The sequence below is a fragment of the Columba livia genome, chromosome 1 (assembly GCF_036013475.1).
Source record: "Columba livia isolate bColLiv1 breed racing homer chromosome 1, bColLiv1.pat.W.v2, whole genome shotgun sequence".
Classification (NCBI taxonomy): domain Eukaryota; kingdom Metazoa; phylum Chordata; class Aves; order Columbiformes; family Columbidae; genus Columba; species Columba livia.
This window is the reverse complement of record NC_088602.1, coordinates 19,270,311-19,295,165: the sequence shown is the minus strand read 5'-3', so window position 1 is coordinate 19,295,165 and position 24,855 is coordinate 19,270,311. Positions and strand designations below refer to the sequence as shown.

General features: G+C 43.1%; 1 protein-coding gene across 8 annotated transcripts in view; it reads right to left on the bottom strand.

Annotated features, from left to right (window-relative positions):
• The window catches only part of LOC102095620 (E3 ubiquitin-protein ligase rnf213-alpha), a 64,553-nt gene that overhangs the window by 26,868 nt on the left and 12,830 nt on the right, over positions 1-24,855 (bottom strand). For 6 of the 8 annotated variants that reach the window (XM_065049049.1, XM_065049060.1, XM_065049053.1 and 3 more), the window contains exons 11-32: positions 24,157-24,330; positions 23,346-23,544; positions 22,391-22,455; positions 21,825-22,020; positions 21,340-21,459; positions 21,143-21,241; positions 20,837-20,965; positions 20,437-20,635; positions 19,488-19,667; positions 16,953-17,084; positions 15,516-16,093; positions 14,359-14,524; positions 13,955-14,172; positions 13,235-13,372; positions 12,533-12,712; positions 10,174-11,644; positions 9,162-9,355; positions 8,335-8,490; positions 3,973-7,542; positions 2,902-3,035; positions 2,666-2,761; positions 1,228-1,343 (exon numbers count right to left, since the gene is read on the bottom strand). In XM_065049049.1, the coding sequence (XP_064905121.1) occupies positions 1,228-1,343; positions 2,666-2,761; positions 2,902-3,035; positions 3,973-7,542; positions 8,335-8,490; positions 9,162-9,355; positions 10,174-11,644; positions 12,533-12,712; positions 13,235-13,372; positions 13,955-14,172; positions 14,359-14,524; positions 15,516-16,093; positions 16,953-17,084; positions 19,488-19,667; positions 20,437-20,635; positions 20,837-20,965; positions 21,143-21,241; positions 21,340-21,459; positions 21,825-22,020; positions 22,391-22,455; positions 23,346-23,544; positions 24,157-24,330 (8,510 nt within the window). Of the gene's footprint in view, positions 1-1,227; positions 1,344-2,665; positions 2,762-2,901; positions 3,036-3,972; positions 7,543-8,334; positions 8,491-9,161; positions 9,356-10,173; positions 11,645-12,532; positions 12,713-13,234; positions 13,373-13,954; positions 14,173-14,358; positions 14,525-15,515; positions 16,094-16,952; positions 17,085-19,487; positions 19,668-20,436; positions 20,636-20,836; positions 20,966-21,142; positions 21,242-21,339; positions 21,460-21,824; positions 22,021-22,390; positions 22,456-23,340; positions 23,558-24,156; positions 24,331-24,855 lie in introns of those variants that run through there. The other 2 variants (XM_065049087.1, XM_065049089.1) reach the window with 2 other exon arrangements.

Here is a 24,855-nt window from a genome sequence, read left to right as displayed (position 1 = left end):
CCCAAAACATGCTTGACCACCTTCAACATAAAGAAGGTTTTCCTTGTATTTGAATGAAATTTATTTTATTTTGGTTTGTGTCTATTGCCTTCTTGTCCTGTCATGGGACACCACTTAAGCATCTGGCTCCATTTTCTTCACAGCCCCTCATCATGTACATATACAAGGTGATAAGATCCCATAAGCCTTCTCTTCTCTAAGCTGAACTCTCAGCGTTTCCTCTTATGACACGTGCTCCAGTCCATCAGTCATCTTTGTTGCCCTTCACTGGGCTTGCTCATTTATGTTCACATCTCTTTTATACTGGAAAGCACAGAAATGGACACAATATTCCAGGTGTGGCCTCAGAAGTGCTGAGTAGAGAAGCATCACCTTCCTCAACCTGCTGACAGCGCTCTGCCTAATGAAGGCTGTGTTGGCCTTCTTTGCCACAAGGACACATTGGTAGCTCATGTCAAACTTGATGTCCACCAGGATCGCTAGGTAACTCTCTACAAAGCTGTTTTCCAGCTGGTAAGTGCCCAACCTACACTGGTGCCTGGGGTTATTACTCAATGAATGGAGGACTTTGCACTTCCCTTTGTTGAACTTCATAAGGTTTGTGTAGGCCCATTTGTCCAGCATGTCCAGGTTCCTTTGGATGGCGTGATGACCCTCACGTCTATCAGCCAGTCTTTCCAGTTTTGTATCATCAGCAAACTTACTGAAGGTACACTCTGTCTCATCATCTGGGTCATCAATGAAAATGTTAAATGGTACTGACTCCAGGATTGATCCTTGAGGTAATACCACTAGCGCCTGGCCTCTAGCTAGACTTCATTCTGTTGAACAAAGCTTCCTAAGTGCAGCAGTTCAGCTACTTGTCAGTCCAACTCACTGTCCATTAATCTAGTCCATATTTCATTACTTTGTTATGGGAGACATCATCTCCCTAAAGTCAAGATGAAAACCATCCACCATTCTCTCCTCATCCACCACACCCGTCATCTCATGATAGAAGCTATCAGGTTGGTCAAACTTAATTTCTCATTCATAATTCCATCTTCAATTACTGCTTTTTATGTTTATTGGAAAAGGTTTACAGGATTATTTGCTGCATCAACTTTCCAGAGATCAATGTGAGGCTATCTGGTCTGTAGTTCCCTGGATCCTTCTTCTTGACCTTGCACAACCTTTCATTTCCCTCCCACTCTCTCCTCGATCCAAAAAAAACAATTTCAAACTTACCACTGTCAAATGCCAGGTAGCTGCAGCCTCCCAGAACTCGCGGGACTTGAGTGGCCAGCACAACGTGTGATGGGCCTGTGCCTGTTGATTTCCTTCTCTCATCTATGATACAGTACCTGGAATCAAGACAGAGAGGCTAAAAAGTCCATTCTCTCTGTCATCTGGAGAGTCATTTGTCTCCCAAAGTCATCCCCTGCCTTTCCAGAGCTCAGGCAGAGTTTTGGGAAAGACCAACAGCTCAAGGCACGGCTGTGCTGCAGTGGTGAAGAAGGAAAAGAGAAGCTCAGCTCAGTTTAGCCCAGCCCGGGTCTGCCAAGGCTGACAGCCAAGCTGGTGTTGGTGCTTCAAGACTTAGGCCAAATATATCTCGCGTACACCTTCTCCAAGCAATAACTCAGTCACATGTCTCAGCAAGCTCTTTCCTGACAAATTTGCCTCCCTGCTGAACACTGAATCTTCATTTTAATTGGAATTTGTATTGTTTTACGTAAGGATCTCTGCCCAGTCATATTCTGGCAATGATAGGAATATCATTAGCAATATCTGCCACAAACATACAGACAAATTAGACAACAAAAGCCACAACACAAATGAATCCAGAAACAGGGGAAACAGGCCAAAGCCCCTCACACCTTTCCTAGAAATAGGACCAGAAAAGTTCAAATCCCTCTCTGGAAAAGTACAAATGCACCCAGAACAAAGCATTTCAGGAGGCAACATGCACATTAGCTGATATGATGAAAAAAGGATATGAACAGGAAACGTAGATGAGTGAGAAAGGGGGTAAGAGAGATCATATTGGAGGAGGATGTGTCTGGTTGGGGGAGGATGTCACTAATGTGCTTCTAGGGATTGAGATCAACCTCATATAATGCTGCTGTTAATAACTTGAGCCCTCACTGGTGCCCAGAAGGGCTTAAGTCTCCTGAATGCCCTGTGTCCTATCAGCCAGCCCTGAGAGATGTTCTGGATACCCGGGATGTCTCAAATGGCACCAGGTGTCAATTTTAAGTCCTTTGGTTTGATTACTACAGGGAAAAAAAAATAATCTGGTGTTAGGCTCTGTTTGAAGTAGTTTGTGCTATGTGAGTCAACCATGCTGGGGGAAGGTGGTTTTAATGTGGGAAGGATGTATAAAGCATACTGCCAAAATGAAGAAGATGATCTTTTAGACAAATAAAAGCTGAGATGTTTGGGATGTTTTATCTTAATATCTTAACAAACACAGGCTTGGAAATCCAAGCTACAGAACAGAGGCATGAACATGCACACACAGATATACAGATAACGATATATGAGAAATCTGCAAAGACTCCACTGAACAAGTCACTAAAAACAACGCTATATCCGATGGCTATTTGGCCACTGCATCTTCCATTACCTTTGTACCTGACTAAATAAATACAGAAAGGAAGAAGAAAGAAGGAAGGATATTTACTTGGTACAAGCTAGAAGCCTTTTGCTGCTCTGTGGTTCATCAAAGTGAAACTGGATGAGGAGCAATTTCTCTCCTGACGATTGTGCAAAAAAGTTCCTGCAGAGAATGAAATAGTCTGTTATTGTGCTATTCATAAAACCACCTCTGTTCTCCACTCTCCCTGCTCCTCCTCACCCTTTTTCCCCAAAATCCCAATAAAGTTAACAAACAAAGGTGAGAAGGAAATCTTTCCTCACCTGAGTTCCTGGCGGAAAGCATATTCAGTGTCAAACTGGCTTAGAAAGAGGCAGTGGATTTTATTTTGAAGATTAAGTGTCATCCTTATCTCTTCTAAATCTCTCTCATTTAAAAGTCTTGCATGTGTAGAAACCTGCAGTGAAAGGGAAATAAATTCCAGGAAAATATTATGTAGTTATTGTGTTACTGTCCCTAATGGGTGGGGAAATTGAAGTGATTCCCTTATGGACCTTTTCAAGTGCTTCCAAAAGTCAAGACTCATAAATGTGCCCTGCTCACAGGGAAAAAGGGTGGGAGCATTGTTAACAACCAGGAAAACCCCAATTCCTCGTACTACAAGAGACTTAGACTGGAGCTGCATCCTTAGGAATGACTCAGATACTGTGAGGCAGTGACACCAAAAGAATCCTTCTGGGAGATGTACTTTGAAACTCGGGCCTAGCATGATGGTCACATGTGACTACTGGGTTGACTCTCTCCCAAGGCTATGGGCTCCTAGTACTGTGGGATCTGTTTGGGGATCCAGCTGCTACCCTTTTAGCTGTCTCTATGCAACAGAGTCCTGAGCTCCTGTGACTGTCACTGGAGAACTGATCAGGATGCTTTCTTTGGCATGGACAGCAAATACTGAAAATAGATGTCAGAGGGCAGTAGGCATGACCTGGGACCTGCATAATTGCCAGAACCACCTGAAGTCCTGCTGGAGACTTGGTGAGACCCCCACAGCTTATCACTTGTCTGCAGGCAATGAACGATGCTCTGGGTACCTCAACCTTGAACCTCCAGAGCCTTCAGAGTTAGGGGCTGACACTCACTGCCTGTCTGTTAGCAGATCCACCATATCTGGGTGAAGAGGAGAAGTAGAGCCCACCCTGACTGTAGAGGACCACAAGGCAGGGTCAGATATATATGTGATACAACTGATAGGGCAGGAGTCAAAGAGGACAGGTAGCAGCCCATCACTGTTCAACAGTGGAACTTATCCAGGGGCTTAATGGAGGTTATGTGTCAACCTCCCTTATCAGGAAAATAAAGACTACTCTCACGGCTTGACAGTGAAGCACACGTACCTGCAGGCAGACCCCAGTGGTCCTCTCCTTCCTTGTTTGCTGGTTAATTGTCTCTCCCAAAACACTAACAAGACTGTTGTGCTTCTGCTTGTGGAAGTACAAGTCTTGGATCTGTTCTGCATCATCCAGAAAAGAGTATTTAAGGCGAAGGATGGAGTCAGGGGTTGCACACTGAACAAGTTTCCTTTTGGCAAGAGAGAGCACTGGCTCTTCATAGGGTTCAAGGTCTCCCACAGACCTGCTCTGTGTGCTCTGTAGAGCAACAGCTGCACATGTGTCATTGCTGAAACCAATAAAGACATCCTGTTCCTTGGGGCTGAGCTTGGTGGACCAAACATTGGAGAACTTGCTGCTGTCAATGGAGACAAACCGCCTGGCCCAGGTCTGCAGGTCCCTCTTCAGCTGTTGCTGCTGCCAGTTCAGAACAGTGTTCATATCCAAGCAGTGCTTCTCCAGCCGGCTCAACAATGGGGTGGGGAACTGGGTGTAGACTATGTTCTTTTCCTCTATCACAATGAGTCTGAACTCATCCTTTACACGGCTTTTCACTCTGTGAGTGCCAAGACCCAGGTCCACATAGTAATTTCCCCCCAACCTAACAAAACACTGGTTGAGTGCATCATAAAGGCTCTCATAAAGGTTGTGTATATTTAAAAGGACAACCGGTCTGCCTGTCTCCATGCAGATCTTCACTCTGCTGACAGACCGACATACCTGGGAATAATCTTGGTCTTGTGGAAAACCAGAGCCAAATATGATTTCAGAGTTCTCAGGATCTATAAGCTGTGTCATCTGAATGATGTGGAAAGCTGCATGGTTGGTTGTCAGTAGCAGGAGGTATCGAGACATGAGTCCTGCCTGCTGTTTGCCCATATTTTCCTTCAGCAAAGAAAGTGTGTGGCTGATTTCCAAGTCAGGAGGAAGAGACCTCTCTCTGATGCAGTTTTGGAAGAGCTGTACGGGATTGATATCACTGGAGCCCCCAAAGTTTCTCTGAATGGTCTTTGTAATGATCTCCTCGTGAGAGATGCACTTCTGGTCCTGGGTATAGGACAGCATCATTTTGATCGAGCTGTAGAAATCACGGAGCCCAAAGAACTCATTTTTTTGAGTTTTTAGCACCTCACAGTAGAATTTTGCTAGCAAAGAGAACAAACCCTCAATGCTTTCAAGGTGAGGCTGTGCAGCAGCAATGCCCTTTGCAGTCTTAACTAGCTCTTCTTCGTTAGGGTCAGTCCGAAATACAAGAAGACCCCTGTTCATTTTGGCAGGGTCTAGGGCCCAGTTTGAAATGCCCACAAAGCCAACTTTTTGGTAAGACTCTGGGTTTTCATCATCAACACATCCATCTTCAAGAAGAGGGTGCAGTGTCTTCAGTGGCATCTCTGCTGAGTCTTCTGCAAGGCCGATCTCATCCAGGAGGACCACGGATGCAAACTCATCCAGATTCTTCCCCTTCTGGAACTGTGCACATTGTCGGAAAGTGGAGATGATCCCTTCTGGCTTTGAATGGGGACTGCACTGAAAAGACACCAGCTGGATCTCCTTGCATCTTTTGAACAACTGGTTTTTGGACCACCTGCCCTCCATGGCATCCACAGCAATAGTTTTAGACAGTGATTTTGAGCTTCCTGGTTTTCCAACCAGAAAGAGTGGAACTCGTAGGTCCATGCATACAATCATCATGAAGATGTTTTCCCTCAGAGCATCATTGCGGGCAGTTGCATCAGGAACAGAGAGGTTATCAAGCAACACCTCTTGGCAAAGCTGAATTTCTTCCTGCAACACAGATGCGGGGACAGAAAAACATTTTGCGACCTCCTCCAGGTAATCTTGGCGGCTCTCCAGGGATACATAGTAGCAAGCTCCCACTGAAAGGATCAAGGCCCTTTGTGCATCATTTAAGATTAACCTTTGTTCCTTTTTATCTTTCTTCTCATCAATCTGAGGAAACAGCAGATCTCTTAATTTATAAAACCAGAGTGCAATATTCATGCAGCGCTCTATGTCCCGAAGACTGGCAACTCTGCATTCATCTTTCTTCTTCCTGAGAAACTTCTGGGAGGCTGAAATGACACTGGTGAAGATGTTCAAATTTCCAATGGCAATCTTGTTCTTCATGGTGGACTTTACAATCTCTCTGATGTACAGGGTCTGTGTCTTTTCATTCAGCTCTCCAAAATCCCAGACAAGAGGCAATAAGCTAGGCGGAAGGGGCTTGACCCGATACACCAGCTGCCTCAAAGGAATGTAGCCCAATTTTTCCAGTGTGTCTTCACTCCGGACCCGGTATCCCAAGCCAGCTTTTTCAAGTTTCTCTATGGTTTCTTTGGTGTGCCTTTTGTAAGGGTTGCAAGCAGCTACAACTTTTAAACGGTCAGTGAGAATCTTCTCTCCATTTACACTGCGGTCACACAGCACCTCTTTGATTGCAAAGATAGCTTCTGATGTGTTTGCTTCATCGAAAAAGAGTACAGTGTCCACTTTATGCCTTTCTTCATTGATGTGTGCCAGCTCAATTGCCTGCCTAACTTTCTTGTGGATGATCTTGGAGGTAGTGCCACCATGGACACGTAACACCACCATGTTTTGAATGTCCCTGCCTGCCCTTTGCAGGCTGCACATGAATTGCACAAGTTTTGTCTTCCCACAACCTGTTTCACCCATGATGATTACAGGGATCCCACACTGGAACCGCAGGTGAATGGCAAGCATCTTCATGGTGTTATCCAGAGTGAGCTGATATGATTCATCCGGATCTTGGGTGTAGCTCACACCAAAAACTCTGCAAAGGGCCTCCAGCTGCAATCTTCTGGGCAAGTCTTCGAACTTCTTATTGAAAGGAACATGCTGGGCTTCCAACGTGCGGTATAATTTATTTGTGATAACATTCCTTTCCAAAACAGCTTGAGAATGGGCATCAATAGCATCCAAGTTATTGTTGATGTGGAAACCTAAGAACTCCATGGAGTTATTGTCTGCATGGAAGACTATATAGGGGTGGGACTCTTGTTCCCATTTTCGTCTTAGCTGGTACTGTCTCATACTGCTGTTTTCCTCATAGTCATCTTCTGCACTTGGCACGCTTTCATCAGATATGTCAAGAGAGGGCACAGCAAAGTCCTTGGACATTGTGATCATGAACTTTACCACAAATGTTTTAAACCCCTGGAAATCCTTTCCAGCTACTGGGCTACAAAAAATTGATTTCTCACACTTACTTAGCTGGAAGTTTAGGAAATGAGTGAAGTTGCTGAGCTCAGTCCAGGAAGGGTTATGTCTCCCACAGAAGTCCAGTAAGAGCTTCAGGCACTCTTTCTCTGTCCCTTCAGTCATCTTATGGTTGAAAAGGAAACAGTCAAGGTCTTCTCCCCTCTTATATTTCCTGAGGTACTGGTAAGACCTCTGGAAAGCTTCACTCTTCAACTTGTTTCTATCAAACTGCTCCTCTTTCATTTCAGAATGGCAAACAGAGCTGGGGTGTTCCAGCAAGTCAAGTACTCGCTTTGGTGACACACATTTCACTGCAGGAAAAAGATCCAGGAACTTTTCTTCTATTTCACTGGACATCTAAAAGAAAGTTAATAAGGAGTGCACAGATTACAATAAGAATAGTTGCTCAACCTTCTGCATTTGCCTACAGCTCAAGAGCTTTATTTTCTGCACAGAAATAGGTCAGGAAGCTGAGAAAATCATATGTAGATCAAATTTGTCCAAGCCTGCATACATGCTCCTAGATGGATATGTGCTGACATGCACACAACCTGTAAGGTCCTGGTGCTGAGTGGATGTCTATTGAAAAACTAGAATAGAGAAAACATTATTATTTTCAGCTACTAAATGATCTGCCAAAGAGACAGGTTTCAGCACAGGGTACTCTCCGTCTTCATCTGCTTTCTCTAGTTAGTAAGCCACAATGCCTTTCCCCTCTAAATACTTGGCCAGACTGTGTCAACCTGTTAAAGGGGACACACACAGCCCCCTTTGGCAAGAACCTTCACAGGTTTATGACCCATATAATGAATAATCTTCCCCTTTTCATTTGTTCTAAGCTGATCTTGTTAACATTGTTTGATATTCCTGGTTCTTGTGTTGAACATATGGGATGACTATGTCACACCAGGAATGGACTGGAAAAACATCCCAAACCCCACACAGCACCTTACATTTTCTTTCCCGAGTAGACATGTTCTGGGACTACTCGTTCCTATGTAGATGAGCCATCACTCCACTGGAGAGACAGACCCTAAATTACACATAGCTTTAAAAAAGACTTTGGATTTTAGCAGATTTACTGCAGGTTATATTGGCATCCTCCCTTGCTGTTCCTCTGACCTGAGCACACTGTCCCCAAAGCAATACCTCTTGTTTTCTTGTTCTGCTAACACCTTTCCCTTTTTCCAGGTACTCAATCAAGTAAAGATGAGAGGATTTGCACTTCCAGACTGAGCCATTGGGACTCTGGATATGTCTCAGGATGCACAGCTCTATCAGCAGCCGGTAGAGACCTGTTGACACCTAACAGAGAAGAAACATTTGAAAATTGGTGAAAAAAATGTCTATCAAAAACACACTTTAGTCCACTACCCATGGCAGGTAGTGGTACCGGCAGCCAGACTACAGCTTTGCTCCCATTCTTGATCAGAATTGCTGTTCTAGCACACACTGACACAGCTGTAACTGCCAATATGTTCAGATGCTTGGTACTCTACAGTCCCCTGAGGTAGGACTAGGTCATTTGGATTCACTCTCTGCCCTAAGCCCACTACCTTTTGTTTTAATAAAACCCCTTTCAGAGGGGTACCAGATTGGATGTGAGATGGACAGTCCACCCCTTCTTTTCCCTGTATATGGGGCCTTCTGTGTCTGATCACTTGGTTTGAATTCAGCCATCCTCCAGTGTCCTATGGTCTGACTGATGCCACTGTAGGAGGAAAGATTGCTTTTATGAAATGGAACTAATTTCATACAGCTTCCCTACCTGTGGGCATGGAACAAGGCAAATGCAGACACCTAAGCTTCCAAAGTGTACCCAGAACTCTTGTTGTTCACTTTAAATTTTAAGCACCTGCTGCTACTCCTGTAGAAGAGAATAAGCAAGCACAAGAGGCTGTGCAAATCCCCTCCTCTAAAAAATCCTATGAGGCCTTCAAAACACAATGTTCAACCACCAAGACAAAGACTCTTACCACTGGTGACACGTCAATATGGAAGACAGTGGGGTGGCTTTCAGTTGGGAATTCCTCCACAGAGAGTAGCTCCTCCAGAAGGAACTGGAAATCAATCTCTGACTCCATCAGCCTAATGGTTTTGTGAACCACAGGTAAATCACCCAGCTGGGTGCGGATCTTTTGGAGGATATTGTCCACGAAGAGAGACTTCCCTAAGGAACAGAGAGACAGACAAGATTCACTCTCAGAGTCAGTCTGCCCTTTCCCGTGCATAGGACAGTTTTTTTCCAGACATCTGAACTCCCTCCAAACTGAGTGGCCATCTCTGAACAGCCTCTTTAGGACAATACCTGGGACCAGATCCCAGTCACATGAGGGACATCCTCCAAGTCTGTTCTCACAATTTTGGCAGTATTTCACATCACAAGACAGAACTCATGCTCCTACTCCAGCCTCATTGAGGTTACCAATACAGACATAGCTGAAAGGCCTGGAAGGCCTGGATCCTGACCAACTTGCCTCAGATGAGCCCTACAAGATGTCAGAAAACCTTACTGTCTAGAGACATGTCTTGAAAGGTTTCAGAAATAGTAGGAAGCATGAGACATCCTGCTGAGGCTTGCAAAGAACCTACAGAAAACTTGTTCCTTTTTGAAATGGCGGGTGGAAGCCAGTTGGGCTAGTTTATGGTCTTTCAGAGGACATCTGGGCTTATTTAAATAATTGACTCTCATCCCTATGATCTAGCTTATCCCATGGAGAGAGTCTTGTGTCTTGCTGTTTCCCAGAGTCTCACACCATTATTTGTTTCTGTTTAGATTGGACAACTCTAACTTCCTCAAAGCTTATGTTTTCTAGACCGCATTATTTCCCTTTGGACTCGTTCTGGGTAGCCTAAAATCCTGCTTGAAATTCACTACTCAAAACTAAAGGCATATGAAGAGAATGGAGGACTCTCCATTGCATAACATGTTCCTCTCAAGGCCACCTGGTTTGAGACAAGACTTACAGTAGGACTACTAACACTTACCCATTCCTGCTTGATTTGATAATATGAACTTCACATTGTGCTGATAGGGCTCTTTGAAGGCTTGAGCAACAGGGGCTGTCCCACGAGGCACTTTGAGATGTGTGCTCAGGTATTCCTGGATTTCTGTCTTAGAGCAGCATGGGATAGTAGCTTTGTAGGTGTCAAAGGCTGTGATGACATAAGAATTGTGAGCTTTGGTGCTGCAAAAGATAAGCAACCTGAAGTCACGGACTGTAGAAGATTGCAGCAAGCGGAAGAATTGGGACTCCAGTTGCTTGGAAACTTTGTATACTAATTTCTCAGCACCCAACAAGCAGTATATTTTCTGGTTTTGAGAATCAGATGAAAGAGCTCTCCTAACAATCAGCTCCACTTCTTCCTCCTCTGTGTTGGGTGTGCACACCAGAACCTCATCATATGTTGGGAGAGGTGCTGTCTTGGTGTGTCTGTAAATGGAGAGCATGTAGAGCAACATTTCCTCTTCTTTACACATGATGAGAGAAGGTTTCCTGGTTTCGAGGCCTACTGGTAAGCTTCTCTTGATACATATGGTTTCAAGAGCAGCTAATTGCTTCAGTGTTTCACCAAAGACATCCAGGCTGATGTATTTGTCTGACACAAGGCCGGTGAATTTCTTACAGAAAGCATCCCAGAGCAAATTCACCTTGTCACAGATGGATGGCAAACTCTCAAAGGAGGTGGCCAGTTCATCTTTTGCAAGGTTACTAAAAGTTGCCTGATTAGCTTCTCTGTTCTTGTTTTTAAACTTCCTTGTCTTCTGCAGAAAGGCTTCTCGCTGCTCATCATATAATTTGCTCAGTTTTTCAACCTCTTCCTTGTCGTCACCTCGTTCAAAGGCAAAATTCATGAGCTTCTGCTCTGTAATATCAGATTTTGGAAGGCAGCTCTGCAGGGCTGCCTTCGCCACTGATGTATCATAGCCAGATTCAGCTAGGCTTTTGATGAGCTGGGGAAAACGAATGACATAGTCATGCCAGGTAACAGACTTCTTGTCCCCTGCTGATGTGTTGACAGAGTCATGTGGAGTCATGAGGGCTTGCTCCAGGGATTTTCTAATATCTTCTTCTTTAATGTCATGCTTTATGACAGAAAGCATATTAAGAACCTGTGGCTCTATTGCACTATTGTGGGCTTTAGCCAGTTTGCTACATAAATAGAATAGCTGGTGTGCAGTGAACAGGTTGAGATGGTAGTAGGTGTCCCTTTGAGTCTTCAGATACTTCTTCCACTCTAGCAGGCAGTGCTCCATTGCTTTGAAAAGGCCATCCAGCTCCTCTAGGACGGGTTTGGTGCCCTGAACAAGGATGCCGGCAATTCCAAATTCTGTGTAAACTTTTACTCTGTGTTGTGGGTTGCAGTAGATGTCAGCTTTCCAGTCTATGAAGAGGATATTGCCAACACTGAGAAGCTGCAGGTACAACTTTCCAACCATTTGAACTTTTTCCAGGATCTGCAACATGCCACAGACAAAATAGGGAAATGGATTATCATTTGTTTACTACAACTACTGAATACTTATTACATTTTCTTCCAAAGATCTATTAAAACCTGGTAAACAAATGAACACAAAACTTTGATTTGGCTCAATTTTTGTGTACAGATTCTTCTCAGGATACATTCCTGAGCAAGGACATGCTTTAGAAGTGCATGTTTCCTGAAAAACTTCTACTACTCTTCAAAAATACTGATTCCATGGAAAATAGCACATATCTATTGGAGGAACAAGAAAGTAACACCCCTAAATATTATGATGAGCTGTATCCCACCCTCAGAATCATCACCTTTGAGATATCTGATCCTTGTGAGGTTTCTTCATCTTTGACTGAAGCACTGCACTGCTTGCAGTTGATCAGACAGCAAGCAGTTGAGGTGGTTTTTCAGATATGTAGGAGAATACCTCACTTCAAACATCTTCTGAATAAACAGCTTGTATATGAAATAAGGAAAAGGCATTTTCAGCATGTGAAACATCTGGTTTGTGGTGGGTGCCCACACTGGGGTGACCTCCATCACACACCTGGAATTGCCTATTTCTCTTCATTCACCACAGCTGGAGCTTAGATGGCTTGCTTGAGTGGAGATATCCACATCGTTAACAAGCAGGTGAGGCCAAGACATCAGAGAGTAAGACTTCTACACATTCCACCATCACCTTGCAAGGGAATGGCTGTACGTACAATTTGCCTTACACTTGATATCTGGGAGTCTGCTGCCTCCATTTCTGAAGAGGCAGAGTTGAAGGTCAAGGATGAGTCTTCATGAAAGAATTCTAGCCAAAACCCTCAAGTCTTATACACATTGTTTTCTGAGCACATACTGGTGTTGCACTGTGGCTTACCTCTAGGAAGCGGTTTGCCTCCTCTCTGCCTTGCTCAGCTTTTGTGGTGATCAACATAAGCTTGTTCTGGAGCTCTGTGAGCTGGGCCAGGCTGTATTCTTCAGCCTTCTGATCTGTCTGACATGCTTCCTCTGTGGTTTCCTTTGGCAGCTGCACTGAAATACAGTCCTCAAGGACAGCCTGGAAAGCAAGTAAGAGGATCAGCCCTGCTTTTAATTCCCCATACTTGTGCAATGGGCCTTCAAGAATAGTAGTAGTATATCCCTGCATATCACAGCCAAACATCAAGTTTTCCCATGTTTTTAGATGTGGATCATTCCTGTTGTACAGGGTTCACTCTTTTGCCTTGTGCTGCAAGCACCACTCTCCTTGAACGATGGAGTGACAGTTCAGATTTTAAATCTTCCCCTTTCTTTCTTCTTTCCCCCCCCGCTTTCTCAGTGATCAGGTTGGCTGTTTTTTGTATTAAAATATTGCTTCTACTCCTCCCTGTGGACAACCCCTCACCTCCCCTGGTTCCACCTTGAAAATGACCAAGGTTTAATGGGAAATGTGACATAAGGTTGTGCTTCTTTCAAACCTGACTAAAGATGTATTGACTATTTGACATACTCCTTGAGAATGGATTTCAAAAATGTTAATTTATTTTTGGACAGAAACAACCCCTCAGAAAGCACTCTGCAAAGCATGGAGAACCATTACCTTGAATTTTTTAGGTGCTGAGATGATGAAAATCCCTCTGCTGTTGATGTCTCTGGCTTGAGAGATTGAGGAATGCTCTATGGAGCCATGAGATTCATGAACCATCCGTATCCACTCTCTGTTATCACAAGAAGCTTTCTGTGAAAGAAAAAACCCAGCACAACAGAATGAAACCTAATAACCAGTTGGCAGCTCTGTAAGGATGTTTTTGGTAAGAGTGGGTTTTCTTGTGCCTGCTGCAGCTGAAGGGACAAAGCACAGCTGTTGCACTCAAATCTGCCTCTATCTTATAAGCTTTCTGAAAGCCAAAGCCAGTGAATAAGTATTTTGTGAAGCTCCTGTTCTCTGCCAGTCTTTGGTAATTTGGAGGAAGAGTGTCAGTTAAATGGTAGCCTGAGTAGGAGGTTATAGTTTCTGTGGAGAGGATTAAGGAAGACAGCACTAGAGCAGACTTTCCGAAAACAAAGAGCATTGGATTCACTTTCTTCTGCATGTGACACCTAATGGGCTTCCTCCATTTGCCCTCACATATGCATGTGAGCTCTTTTAAGGTGTCTCAACTGAAGTCCCAAACAGCATGGATTTCTCATAGATCTCATGTCATATCTGCTACGTGCACTTGGCTGTTTTGAGTCCCCTAAGCTATGACACCAAACTTTGGCAATTCATGCTCCTAATATGAGTCCAAGTAATTTTGGAACACGGGATTTGTAGACTCACCAACTTCTTGGGCAGATTATTGTCTTTTGAAATGGTTTCATTGATGAACAACAGGGCTGCAGAGAACTCTTCAAATCCAGATGTGGATCTCAGGTCAAATATAATGGGTGCTGAAGCAGCCATGGAATCACGGAAGAACAGCAATTTGTCAATATCTATGTCATTTTCACCTGCAGAAATTGATGCTAGCTCCACAAATACAGGGATTTCTGTTTTGTCTGGAAAAAAAAAGTAACAAAAAATACAAATAAGAAACACATAGTTGAGAAGTATCATAGTTGACTGAGTAGCTCACATAGGTGATTCATACAATGCCTCTGGCTGTTGTGACAAGTAGGGACTAACTGATCCCTTTCTATTGCTTTGCTTTTCTGATAGGTTCATTATATCCCAGTACAACTCACTTTTTATTATGGTTTTGATCCAGGAGACAAAGCCTTTCCTTGTGCATTCAAGAAGTTCCCTCAAAAAGTCCAGTGTCTCTTCTCGAAGGTGGCTCAAGCTATTTTTCACCTTCATTAAGTCCTGGGTCATATAATCAAGTGTCTTTTTCCTGAATTCCAGCTCTTCCTGCAAAAAAAATCCCAACATTCTGATGTGCGTAACTTGGTAAGGGAAGGGGGAAGGTAAGCTCTGCCTCACACATTGAATTTTAATCAGTCACTCAGGGTCTTTTCCAAAGGGCCAGCTCCCCAGAGACCTGTATTCCTCTCATTCCATCTGTTTCACAAACTCAATCTAGTTATTTCAATACAAGTCACTGCAGTAGAGGCACAGAATCATTATATAAAACTTGTCTGCCATGTGCATTGAAGTCCTAATCACTAAAAAGACCTTTCCACAAAAGTTACAAGGTCTGCTCCAATTTAAAATTTCTGAGGAAACCTGCCCAAAACATGGAAAGCTATTCAAAGTACAAAAACTTACAGAACATCCAGCTGCTGCTTGGAGCTACCCATGCAGTGGCCCATTATTACTACCCTAATAGAAAGGTTATGACAATAAAACATTTGAGCTTTTACAGGAGGCTTCAAATTCTGAAAAAAAAATAACATGTGGAAAACAAAAGAATTTCTGGAGTTGGTAGAGAATATTAGGTTGGGATCTGTTATTTAACTCCCAGAGTTTTTTACTCCTGGTTCTACCAGAAACTTTCCAGAGGTTGGGAAAGAGATGATTTCCCTGTCTATCACTTGATGCAGAATTTGGCTGCTGACACACACAGACACCTGCATCCATTGTCCTCATACAGTTGCCTCAGATGCCCTTGGGCATCTCTAATGTCACTGGAAGCTCATTTGTAGACAACCAAGAGTCTGATTAAGGGTGAGCTGAATCACATTCCTGACTCCACTTACTCCACTGTAAAGGTGCCAAGCTAAAAGAGGGACTGTTACAACAGTAAAATTTATATTCCAGAAGAAAAATTCCATCTACTGTGTCCAGTATGACTTAGTTAAATGTTGACACACAAGAGCAGAGGTTGCCCATTCAGATCTCTCAAAACAGAAGACACAAAAGCACTCGGTATAAGACAGATATCCATGTATGTTCTACATACGTATTTTGTTAGGTCACTGAGAATCTGAAAATTTCCATTAAGATCAAGTGTTTTCCGCAGTTCATCAATCATCTTGGCAGTGTTCACCACAGTAGACAGGGTGACATAGTTTTTAATCTTCTCCAATGCAGCATCTATCCAGATGGCTTTTTCATTCCTTTCCCCTTCACTCATCTCCATAATTTTAAACTCCTTTTTGAGCTGACTCTCATCTGCTAACTCTTTATCAAAATAGCTCTTCACCCTCCCAAGGGTGATGGAAAAGTCTTTGAGGGTCAGATAGGTACTCTGAAAGTCAGCAATGGCTGGCTTATAAATACTTTCTTGCACAGCTTCTACCGAGAGAATTTTGGCTTTAGGGGTTTTGGCCTTGATTTGCTCTGCTTTTTGCTTCCACAGTCTCAAAAAATAATTGCTTTCCCTTAAGTTATGAATTTTTTTCATCATGTCACTGTATTTAGGAGGGTGTTGCAATGCAGGAAGTTTCTTCTCTCCATTCACAGAAAATTTGCTTATAGACATCTGATCCTTAAAAAGTCTTGTTTCACTGAAGATTTCCATCACAACACTTGTGTCCACTAAACAAGGCAGAAACAAACAAAAAAAATTAGTGCATTTCTCCATCTAGAAAGTTGCTTACCCTCTAAGCACAGAAATATTCTGAACCTGACTGCAATACCAAAGAGGATGGTGTGTGTGTGTGTATGTATTTGTTTGTAGCAAAGTTCTTGAGGAAAAACTGAAGCCAAGAACACCAAAACAAATGGTAGGCAAAATCAATTGCTCTGTGATGAGGAAGGGAGTCTTCAAACCATGGCCTTGAAACTGTGGTAGTGTCTGTACTCTTAGAAAACAACTTAACTTTGAAGTAGAGGTTGAGAATTACCTCGCCATTGTCTCACACCAGCTGGAGAATCACTTCTGTCGATTCTTGCGCCCAGTCTGAGATCTTCAACACTGGGACATGTATGTTCCCCTACTCTGCAGGAAGAGCTCACTAGGTGAGACTTCCCAGCCAGTATACCTTTCTGCTACTTTTTGCTAGTTCTGTCCTTCTCTTCTCAGATCCCAGATCTTGTCTGAAATTGTCCTATCTGAAATGCACTTTCCCTCTACAAACATTTGTCTAAGTAGGTAATCTAACCTTCTATGTCGCTTAGAAAAATGAAATACCTGGCACTGTTTAATCTTTCCCCATGATTCAGGTTTTCCCACTATTCTGACTCCTTCCGTATATAAACCCCTATCAGACTTTCCCCATCCCTTTTTTCCTTAAAGAGCTCCCCGCTTACTCTCTCTGAGCTACTGCTTGCCACTAGACAGTCATGCAGCACCATTTTCTGGAGTATTTGCTACCAGCTTTTTATTTTAGGAGGCAGCTCCCCATTCAAGAACCACATAGGCAATCCCATCCTCTCAAATAGAATGGGATGGTACCATTTATCACATCCGTTATGCTGCTGCATAGATGCAGAAATGAGCGTATCTGCTTCTTTTGCTCTTCCAATTGCTCGTATTCCTCCTTTCTGACTTTCAGCACTGTTGCTATGCAGCTGGAGACAGAGGAATCTGGGAAAAGAAACAAACAAAAAAAACCCAAGCTTAGATCTCAGATACAGAGGATTTTTGAGCAAATAACCTGCAGAGACAGAAGAGCTACTGGAAACATAACCACTGCCAATGAAAAACACATACTTGAATTTGCACAAAGGCTGTGTCACCGAATGTAGAAGCAGCAGTATCAACCCAGAGCCATTCTGATGTGATCCCTGCCAAAGTCTAAAACACTCTGAGACATGTGGATGAAGTTTATTATTGGAGAAGGATTTGAAATAATTTTCTTCCAGGTTTTTGTTAAAGATAGGTGGATTTTGAAACTGGACCATGATCTTGAAGTGTATTCTGTAACTGGCATAAATAACAACAGGAAAACAAAACGTAAAACACTAAACTAAGCTGAGTGGTGAAACTAACACACCTGAGGGGCAGGATGTAATTCAGAGGGAACTGGACAAGTTCCACAAGTGGATGCATGTGAACAAGGCCAAGTGCAACTTCCTGCACCTGGGTCGGGGCAACCTCAGATATCAATACAGGCTGGGGATGAAGGGATTGAGAGCAGCCCTGCAGAGAAGAACTCGAGGGTACTGGTGGATGAAAGATTGGACATGAGCCAGCAATGTGCACTTGCAGCCCAGAAGGCCAATTGTATCTTGGACTGCATCAAAAGCAGCGTGGCCAGCAGGTCAAGGGAGGTGATTCTGCCCCTCTGCTCCACTCTGGTGAGACCCCACCTGGAGTCCTGTGTCCAGCTCTGAAGCCTCAGTACAGGAAAGACATGAACCTGTTAGAGAGGGGCCAGAGGAGCCACAAAAATGGTCAAAGGGATGGAACAGCTCTCCTATGAGGACAGGCTGAGAGAGCTGGGGTTGTTCAGCCCCAGTTTCTCTGGGAAGACCAGGTTGTGATCTTTCAGTACTTAAAGAGATTTTATAAGAAAGATGGGGACAGGCTTTTCTGCAGGGCCTGTGTGACAGTTGCACATCCCCCTGAGATCTGGAGCTTTCAGTGGGACAGTTGATGGCTCTTTTAGCACCTTTTGTGCACCACTGTGCCTGTCCCAACATACACACCTAGGGAGGTACCAAGGTACTGATAGTCACATCCTCCCCTACCCTGGGGCAGGGTGACTTCACCTCCACCAGCTGGTGGGGCAGAAGGGGTGGGACCCTCAGTCAATTGGATCAACAGGATCTTTAATGGGACCCTGAGTCAATTGACAGGGTCATCAGCAGGGGAGGTGCCCAGAGTAACTGCAAAGCTTCCAGACTGTGTTATAAAGCCCACAGCCAGATCTGACCAGACTATAAAATGGGGTTCCCACTGAAGGCCTCCTTTGGAGTGGTCTTCTCAGAGCTGTGGGCCTGTGAACTGGAGCCCTCCCCTTAGACTGGGGTGCTATCTAAGAAGACTTCCTGGGACTGACAGTGCTTCACCTCCTCATTTGGGTGAGTGGTTATTTACTGGATATATCCTTGAATGAGTCCTTGCCTAACCCGGCAAGCATGAGTCCTTGCCTAGCCCAGGCAAGTGATTATTGTGGATGCTTGGAGTCAGAGGGCTCTGTTTTTGTTTCTTGTGAGTGTATGCATGCACACCATGGATCCTCATTATTCTTATTTTGCTGTGCCCCAATAATTTCCTCAACTGATATCCGAACCTGTATTTTATGTTGTTGGAGTGCTAACTAATTGTACAAAATCTGTTCCTAGTCGGTTTATTTTCTGCATTTTTCTGGCTAGAATAAAGACTGTTTTGGAACTTGTCTGCCTAAAACTGACTTTGGGGTGCCTCTGTGACAGCCTGTTGCAACAGGACAAGTGGTAATGGTTTTAAATTAAAAGAGGGTAGGTTCAGACTAGATACAAGGAAGAAATTTTTTTACAGTGAGGGTGGTGAAACACTGGCCCAGGTTGCCCAGAGAGGTGGTAGATGTCTCATCCCTGGAGACACTCAAGGTCAGGCTGGGTGGGGCTCTGAGCATTATGATCTGGTTGAAGATATCTCTGCTCATTACAGGGGGGTTGGACTATTACAGATGACCTTTAAAGGTCCCGTCCAACCCAAATTATTCTATGATTCTAACAACATAGATACAATTCTGTAAATAAATCACAAGAACACTGCAATATTTTAACGGCTATGCATTGTACAGAAGAAAAGTATTGTTTTCTGTCCTTCTTATTGTTAACAGGTCTTAAAAAGATTGTATTTAATTTCTATATTTTTTCTTTGTGTTTGTTCTCTTGCAGATATTTTTTTGTTTTCTTTGTATTTTAGATATCTTTCAAATATATAGATTTTTATTTGCCTCTTTCCAATAGATATATATTTTTACTTGCCCCATGCATATGAAAACACATCACATGGAAGTACCGTTTTTAGAAATGAATTTGGAAACTGTGAACTCACCACAGATGCACAGTATATTCTGAAATAGCACTTGATGTTGTAAGATGATGGACAGTATGTTGCAGGGGATCTCTCCTGAGAAAACTTGATGCTTCAAACAGCAGAAGAAATTGGAAAACTGGGAAAGCAGATTTTTTGCTCTTTCACTGATCTGATTTTGACACTTGTGCTCCGATTTTTCTGTAAAATATATGAGATTAGTGATAGAGCAGTGCTTTCAGAAGAAGCAGTTTTCCCACTGGATTTCTTTTTAATGTATCTCCTCAGGAAGAACTAGGAGCTTCACAGCACCCCACCCCAAGCAGTGAATACCAAGGGGATCTGTTACAGCCATCTTTGTGGACTGTGCAGATTTGGTTGTTTTCCAATTAAGTGGCCAACACCAACATATGGGAAAAATATTGCTTTGTTCCCAGTCAATGTAAAATAGCATTTTTCAGTTGTTTCAGGTACATGAAAACCCTGGCCTATCTTTGGTTATAACCCGCCTTCAAGCAGGAGACAAACCTCTGGGGTGCTTCTCAATTAGCATTTCTGTTATTTTTTTTATCTTCAGAGAGCTTTTTTGTTTGTTTGTTTGTTTTATATCCTTCATTTAATAAATGAAACATTTCCCAAGAATAAGCAACAAAACTGAGATGCTTCTTAGTTTCTGAAATGAAACATCATTTTTTTTTTTTTGAGACTACATGAATATTTGGTCTCTTCCACTTTGTGTTGGCAACAAACCTAGCAGAACTTTGAACAGAGCTGGTGAAACCTCATATTACCTTCTAGCAAGAGAAAGGACTTGATCACAAATTTCATTCACCCAGCTTCATGGCTGAACTTTTGTTTAGTGTGAGATTTTAGTGATAAGTAACATCAGATGTTGCTTGGCTTTCAGGGCCCACCAAAACTCAGTTTCAAACCAAGAATTTTAAAAAGAGAAACTCTGTGGGAAACTCACTGTAAGCAGAGAGGAGATCATAGATCACAGAAGAGCTGAGCATCTCTGCAAGAGCTGGGCCCATGCTGTCAAATCTATCTTTTTCCAATGTGCTCATCTTTTCTGAGAATACCTTTTCAACAACAGCAGAAAGCACTTTCCCAACACTTGACCTGTTTGTTTTGAGGGCTTCGGAAACCATTTCTTCTAACATGGCCTCCTGTAAAGACAAGAAATTTTTCCTCTTAGTTGTAAATAGGTTTTGCAGAACCTATGCCTTTACAGAAAATTCCTCTCCCGCTCCATTAACCCACCACAGGCCAAACAAGCACAACCAGCAAAGTGGTCAGCTCAGTGTGGCAGGGGGTAGAAACTCCATTGTGCAAGAATGAAGTGTGGATTTTAGACAGAAAGTCTGTACCTCGCTTTTCTCAAAGTCTTTAATCCTTTGAATGACACAGTCTGTAAAGCAGCTTTCCAAATTTGTATTCCAACACTTGCCAATCTTCATGAATTTCAAGTAGAAGCCCAGAAGTTTTCTGACATCTACCTGCAGGAAGGAAATGCTTAAGCTGCAGTTGCTTTCTAGGGCCTTACCCAATATAATTGGGAACTCACAGTGCAGGAGGAGTTATGCCTCTCTGTACCTCAGCTCTCATCTCCCAAACACTGGCTAGGATCAGAAGAAGTCTGACCATCAACCCCTGCTTGGAGTTAAGTAACTTACTTTCTTCAGCCACCTTTCCGCTGTGGAGTATATCAGGATTTGCCATTTCTGGGTCCAGTCCACACAGAGGATCTTAAATGAGAACAGCTGTTGCCACATCTGTGGCAGAAAAGTAAAGCTGGTCAACTGGGCCTCAGGGTACAGACAGACCTTCCAGGGTGGGTGGTTATCCCTTGTGTGGGTTTCATTTTACTCACATCAATGTTTTCCAGGAATGGTCTAGTTTCCATGGGTGGCCTGGGAAAGGATTTTTCCAGCCACCCCTTGATGTAATCTGCAAACTCATTGAACCTTTTGGAGGAGAACTGCTGAAATTCCTTAGGAAATGAAAAAAAAAATGAGAGAATTGGCAAGGAGAGTTGGATTTTCACTCTGACATTTGATCCTTAACTGCTGTGAAAATGAAGTCCTTCTCACAACTATCAAGGGCCTTCAAGAAGAAAAATGGCTAGCACATCAGCTACCAGCTTTGCTTGCACCTCTGTCTACACAAACCTTCTTCATCTGCCCCAGCACAAATTCTGACAAGGTTAGAACTAGTAACTGAGAAGGGTAGCCACATGCTCTGCCGTCACTCCTTTAGTTGTCTGTGTTTGGATGAAGCAAACCTGAACTACTGACGCTTCTCAGCAAAAAAGACATGGGTATATGTCTTCATGAAAGCTGTGGGTGTTGTTTTTACCTGATCTTCTTGCAACACATCTGATTTTGCAGCAAACATGTCAAGTATCTGTAGCAGTGATGTTACCAAGCGAAATGGCACCATATGCCAATGCTTTAAGGAAGATGAAAGGAGCACATATGTTGAAATCAGACATGGCAAGGCATCCTCCATATTTGTAGGCTTCGTCAGCGGATCCATACCCCTTGGCAGGTGCCTGTGGACACAGAAGAGCACTATACTCCTCTTGTGCTAATTCTAACAACAGCATTTAAAAAACAGTCAACACAACCTTGAGCCTAACTGTCTTTCATTTGCTGGACAACACTACGCAATCTCAGACAACTTATGTGTCCGAATTTGGAGCCAAATCCCACAACATGAGATGGAGGCAGACTGTCTAACAGGACCTCCTTCCCACATCATAGTCCTCATCCCCAGAGGGGTTTAAAGGATTATGATGTACAACAAACAAAGAAAATTACTACAACTTCCCTTGATCTGCTCAACCACAACTGTAGCCATTCATTCCCACCTTCTCCACAGACCTGTCCCAGTATTTCTCCTCTCAGAAGGTTAGCACTTACAAGTCCTCGAACCAGGATGCCATCCTTTCAGCAATGTTGTTCAAAACTCCAATCAAATCCTCTTCCTGAATAGAGGGAAAAACATACACTGAAAACAACTGTAAAAACATATCCATTCCTAGAGCTGAGGTGGTCTCCTATGAAAACTGAGAAGTGTGAAACTTCAGAGATTTTTTTTTTTTTCTGCCAATGTTTGACTGAGTCCCCCCCTCCCCCCCAGCTCTTCCACATGGAAAGGCAGATCTAGTTCCTATTAAAACAATCTCTTCAAATCCCACAGAAGCCAGCTCTCTCCAAGATCTTTGGAGTTCAGAGGATGATGTGGGAGGGCTGACCTCAGATTTTTTCAAGTACAAATCAATGTGTGTTGGGGGTGAACCCTATAATAAACACTAATAAGTTGATTTTATGTGGAATTCCTCTCCAGGGCTTCAGAGTATATTACAGCCATCTAATTAAAATGTGAGAATGACAGGAAGTAGGTTCCTTCATGCAAGTCCGATTTTGATTTAAAAATAATCACTCTCCTAAAAAATGAAGTTAGATCTTTAACTTCCCTCTTTCAAGTTTTCCAACTTTAAAGAAAGTTCTAGTTGGTTCATTGCCACAATGTTAATTTTGGTTACTGTTTCTGGGGACAGGATGCAAAAACTGCTAAAAGACTGTGATTAAAATTCACTCAATACAGCATTTGCTAGTCATTTTCCAACCAGGCCAAAAACCAATGAATGAGATCCCCCTGCATTTTCTCTTTTGCCACTTCTCTCAAGACATAGGTAGTGAGCCCTTGCTCCAGGTTACTATGATTCAACCCCTTTGGATTTGTTGAAAATTTCCTCAGGAGACAGAGACTTTCTGGTTCACCTGTACAAAATTGCACAATTTTCCATAACCTAGCAAAGAAACACCAACAATAAGTTGATCTACTACCGTGTGTATTGTCTGCTTGCCTTACATGCACTTGGGATGCTTTACAGATGACGTCAGCAGTGCGTTCATGCACAGTATTCAGAAGAAGGTAAGGTGGAAGCTTGATTTGGAGCAGGGAGTGCTCGGTGAAATTCTTCAGCGCCAACATCTCCAAGACCATCTTTGCTAGTGGACAGCAGCTTTCAATTAATGACTTCTGAATCTCTATCATCGCCAGGACTTTCCTATGGAAAAGAACTATCAACAGCAGATACTCTTTGGAGCATCTGGAGGCACTTTGTGCCATCTTATGTGCTTCTGTGGCTAGTAAATGTGGTACTGGACTTAAAAAAGAGGTTGCTGGACACTAAGATATATGGGAATTTATAGCAAGTGAATTTACACAGTAAGCCTTTTTTTTCCTAGGCTATTCAGAAATTCAGTCCAGGGGATACCACCTTGTGTGAGTGCACATATGTGCCTTTCTCCTGTTCACTTTGCTTGGAGACAAGATATTTTGGAGCGAGTCCACATTTCTCCATGTGAAACAATGCTCAAAAGAGGATCTAGGGGTGGTTCTTTCCCTAAGACCACTCCCAACAGACTGCCTAAATGAGATTGCACAATTCTCAGCTCAGTCTTCCTCTTCCTCCAATTTGCCTTCAAACACTGTCCTCCTAGTTAGAGCTCAGGGAAGGAGTAGGATGCATCAGAAAGGCAATTGCTTGCATCCCAGGGAAGAAACAAAGTTTCTGGTGGTTAGAAGTTCAAAAGCAAAAGCAAAGAAAAAATATTTTAACAGTACAACAGCTTTGTACCCTGAGTCAGCCTTGATGATCTCTCCCTTTCAAACATACCTCTGCTTCCCTTCATCATTTCTCAGCTCCAACAAGTGTTGTAAGGGAATGGTTTCTGGAAAAAGGGGGTCATCTGTCTTCTCTGTGATTGCATACAGCAATGGAATCAGCCAAATCAACAAGGTGTTGCCTTTATTTCTTATGCACATTTGCTTCACAGCTGAAATGTAATTGCTGAAAAGAAAGAGAACACCCAAAAAACTCCACCAATGGTCAGAGCTCACAAAAACACCTCCTAGGATGGTGTAGGAGCTGTGTGCTTTCCCCTCAACCCAATAGCATTCATCTTGCCAACTTATGGATCCATGAAATAGTGTGAGAGGGAGAGCTTGGATCTAGTGATCTTATCAGCAAATATCCATGTACAACAAATAAGTCCCACCCCAGCCTTGCCAAACAAGTCTCCTTTCATAAGTTTTATGTAGCAAAGGAAAATAAAAAAAAAATAACTCAAATGCTATAGATTATACCGAAACAGCACAACAGAATACAGTAATCTGATTTTGTGACCTAATATACCTATTTTTGTAAGGCTCAATTCAGCTGCCTATGCAAAAATGCCAAATTCTCTTTGAGATGTCTGGGACATTCAAGACAGACCTGCAGGGCCTTCAGATATGAACCAGAAGTTCTGGTAGACATTAATCCTTTCAAAGTTTCAGCAGGAGACTTGATGAGATAGCACATGGAATCTAAAAT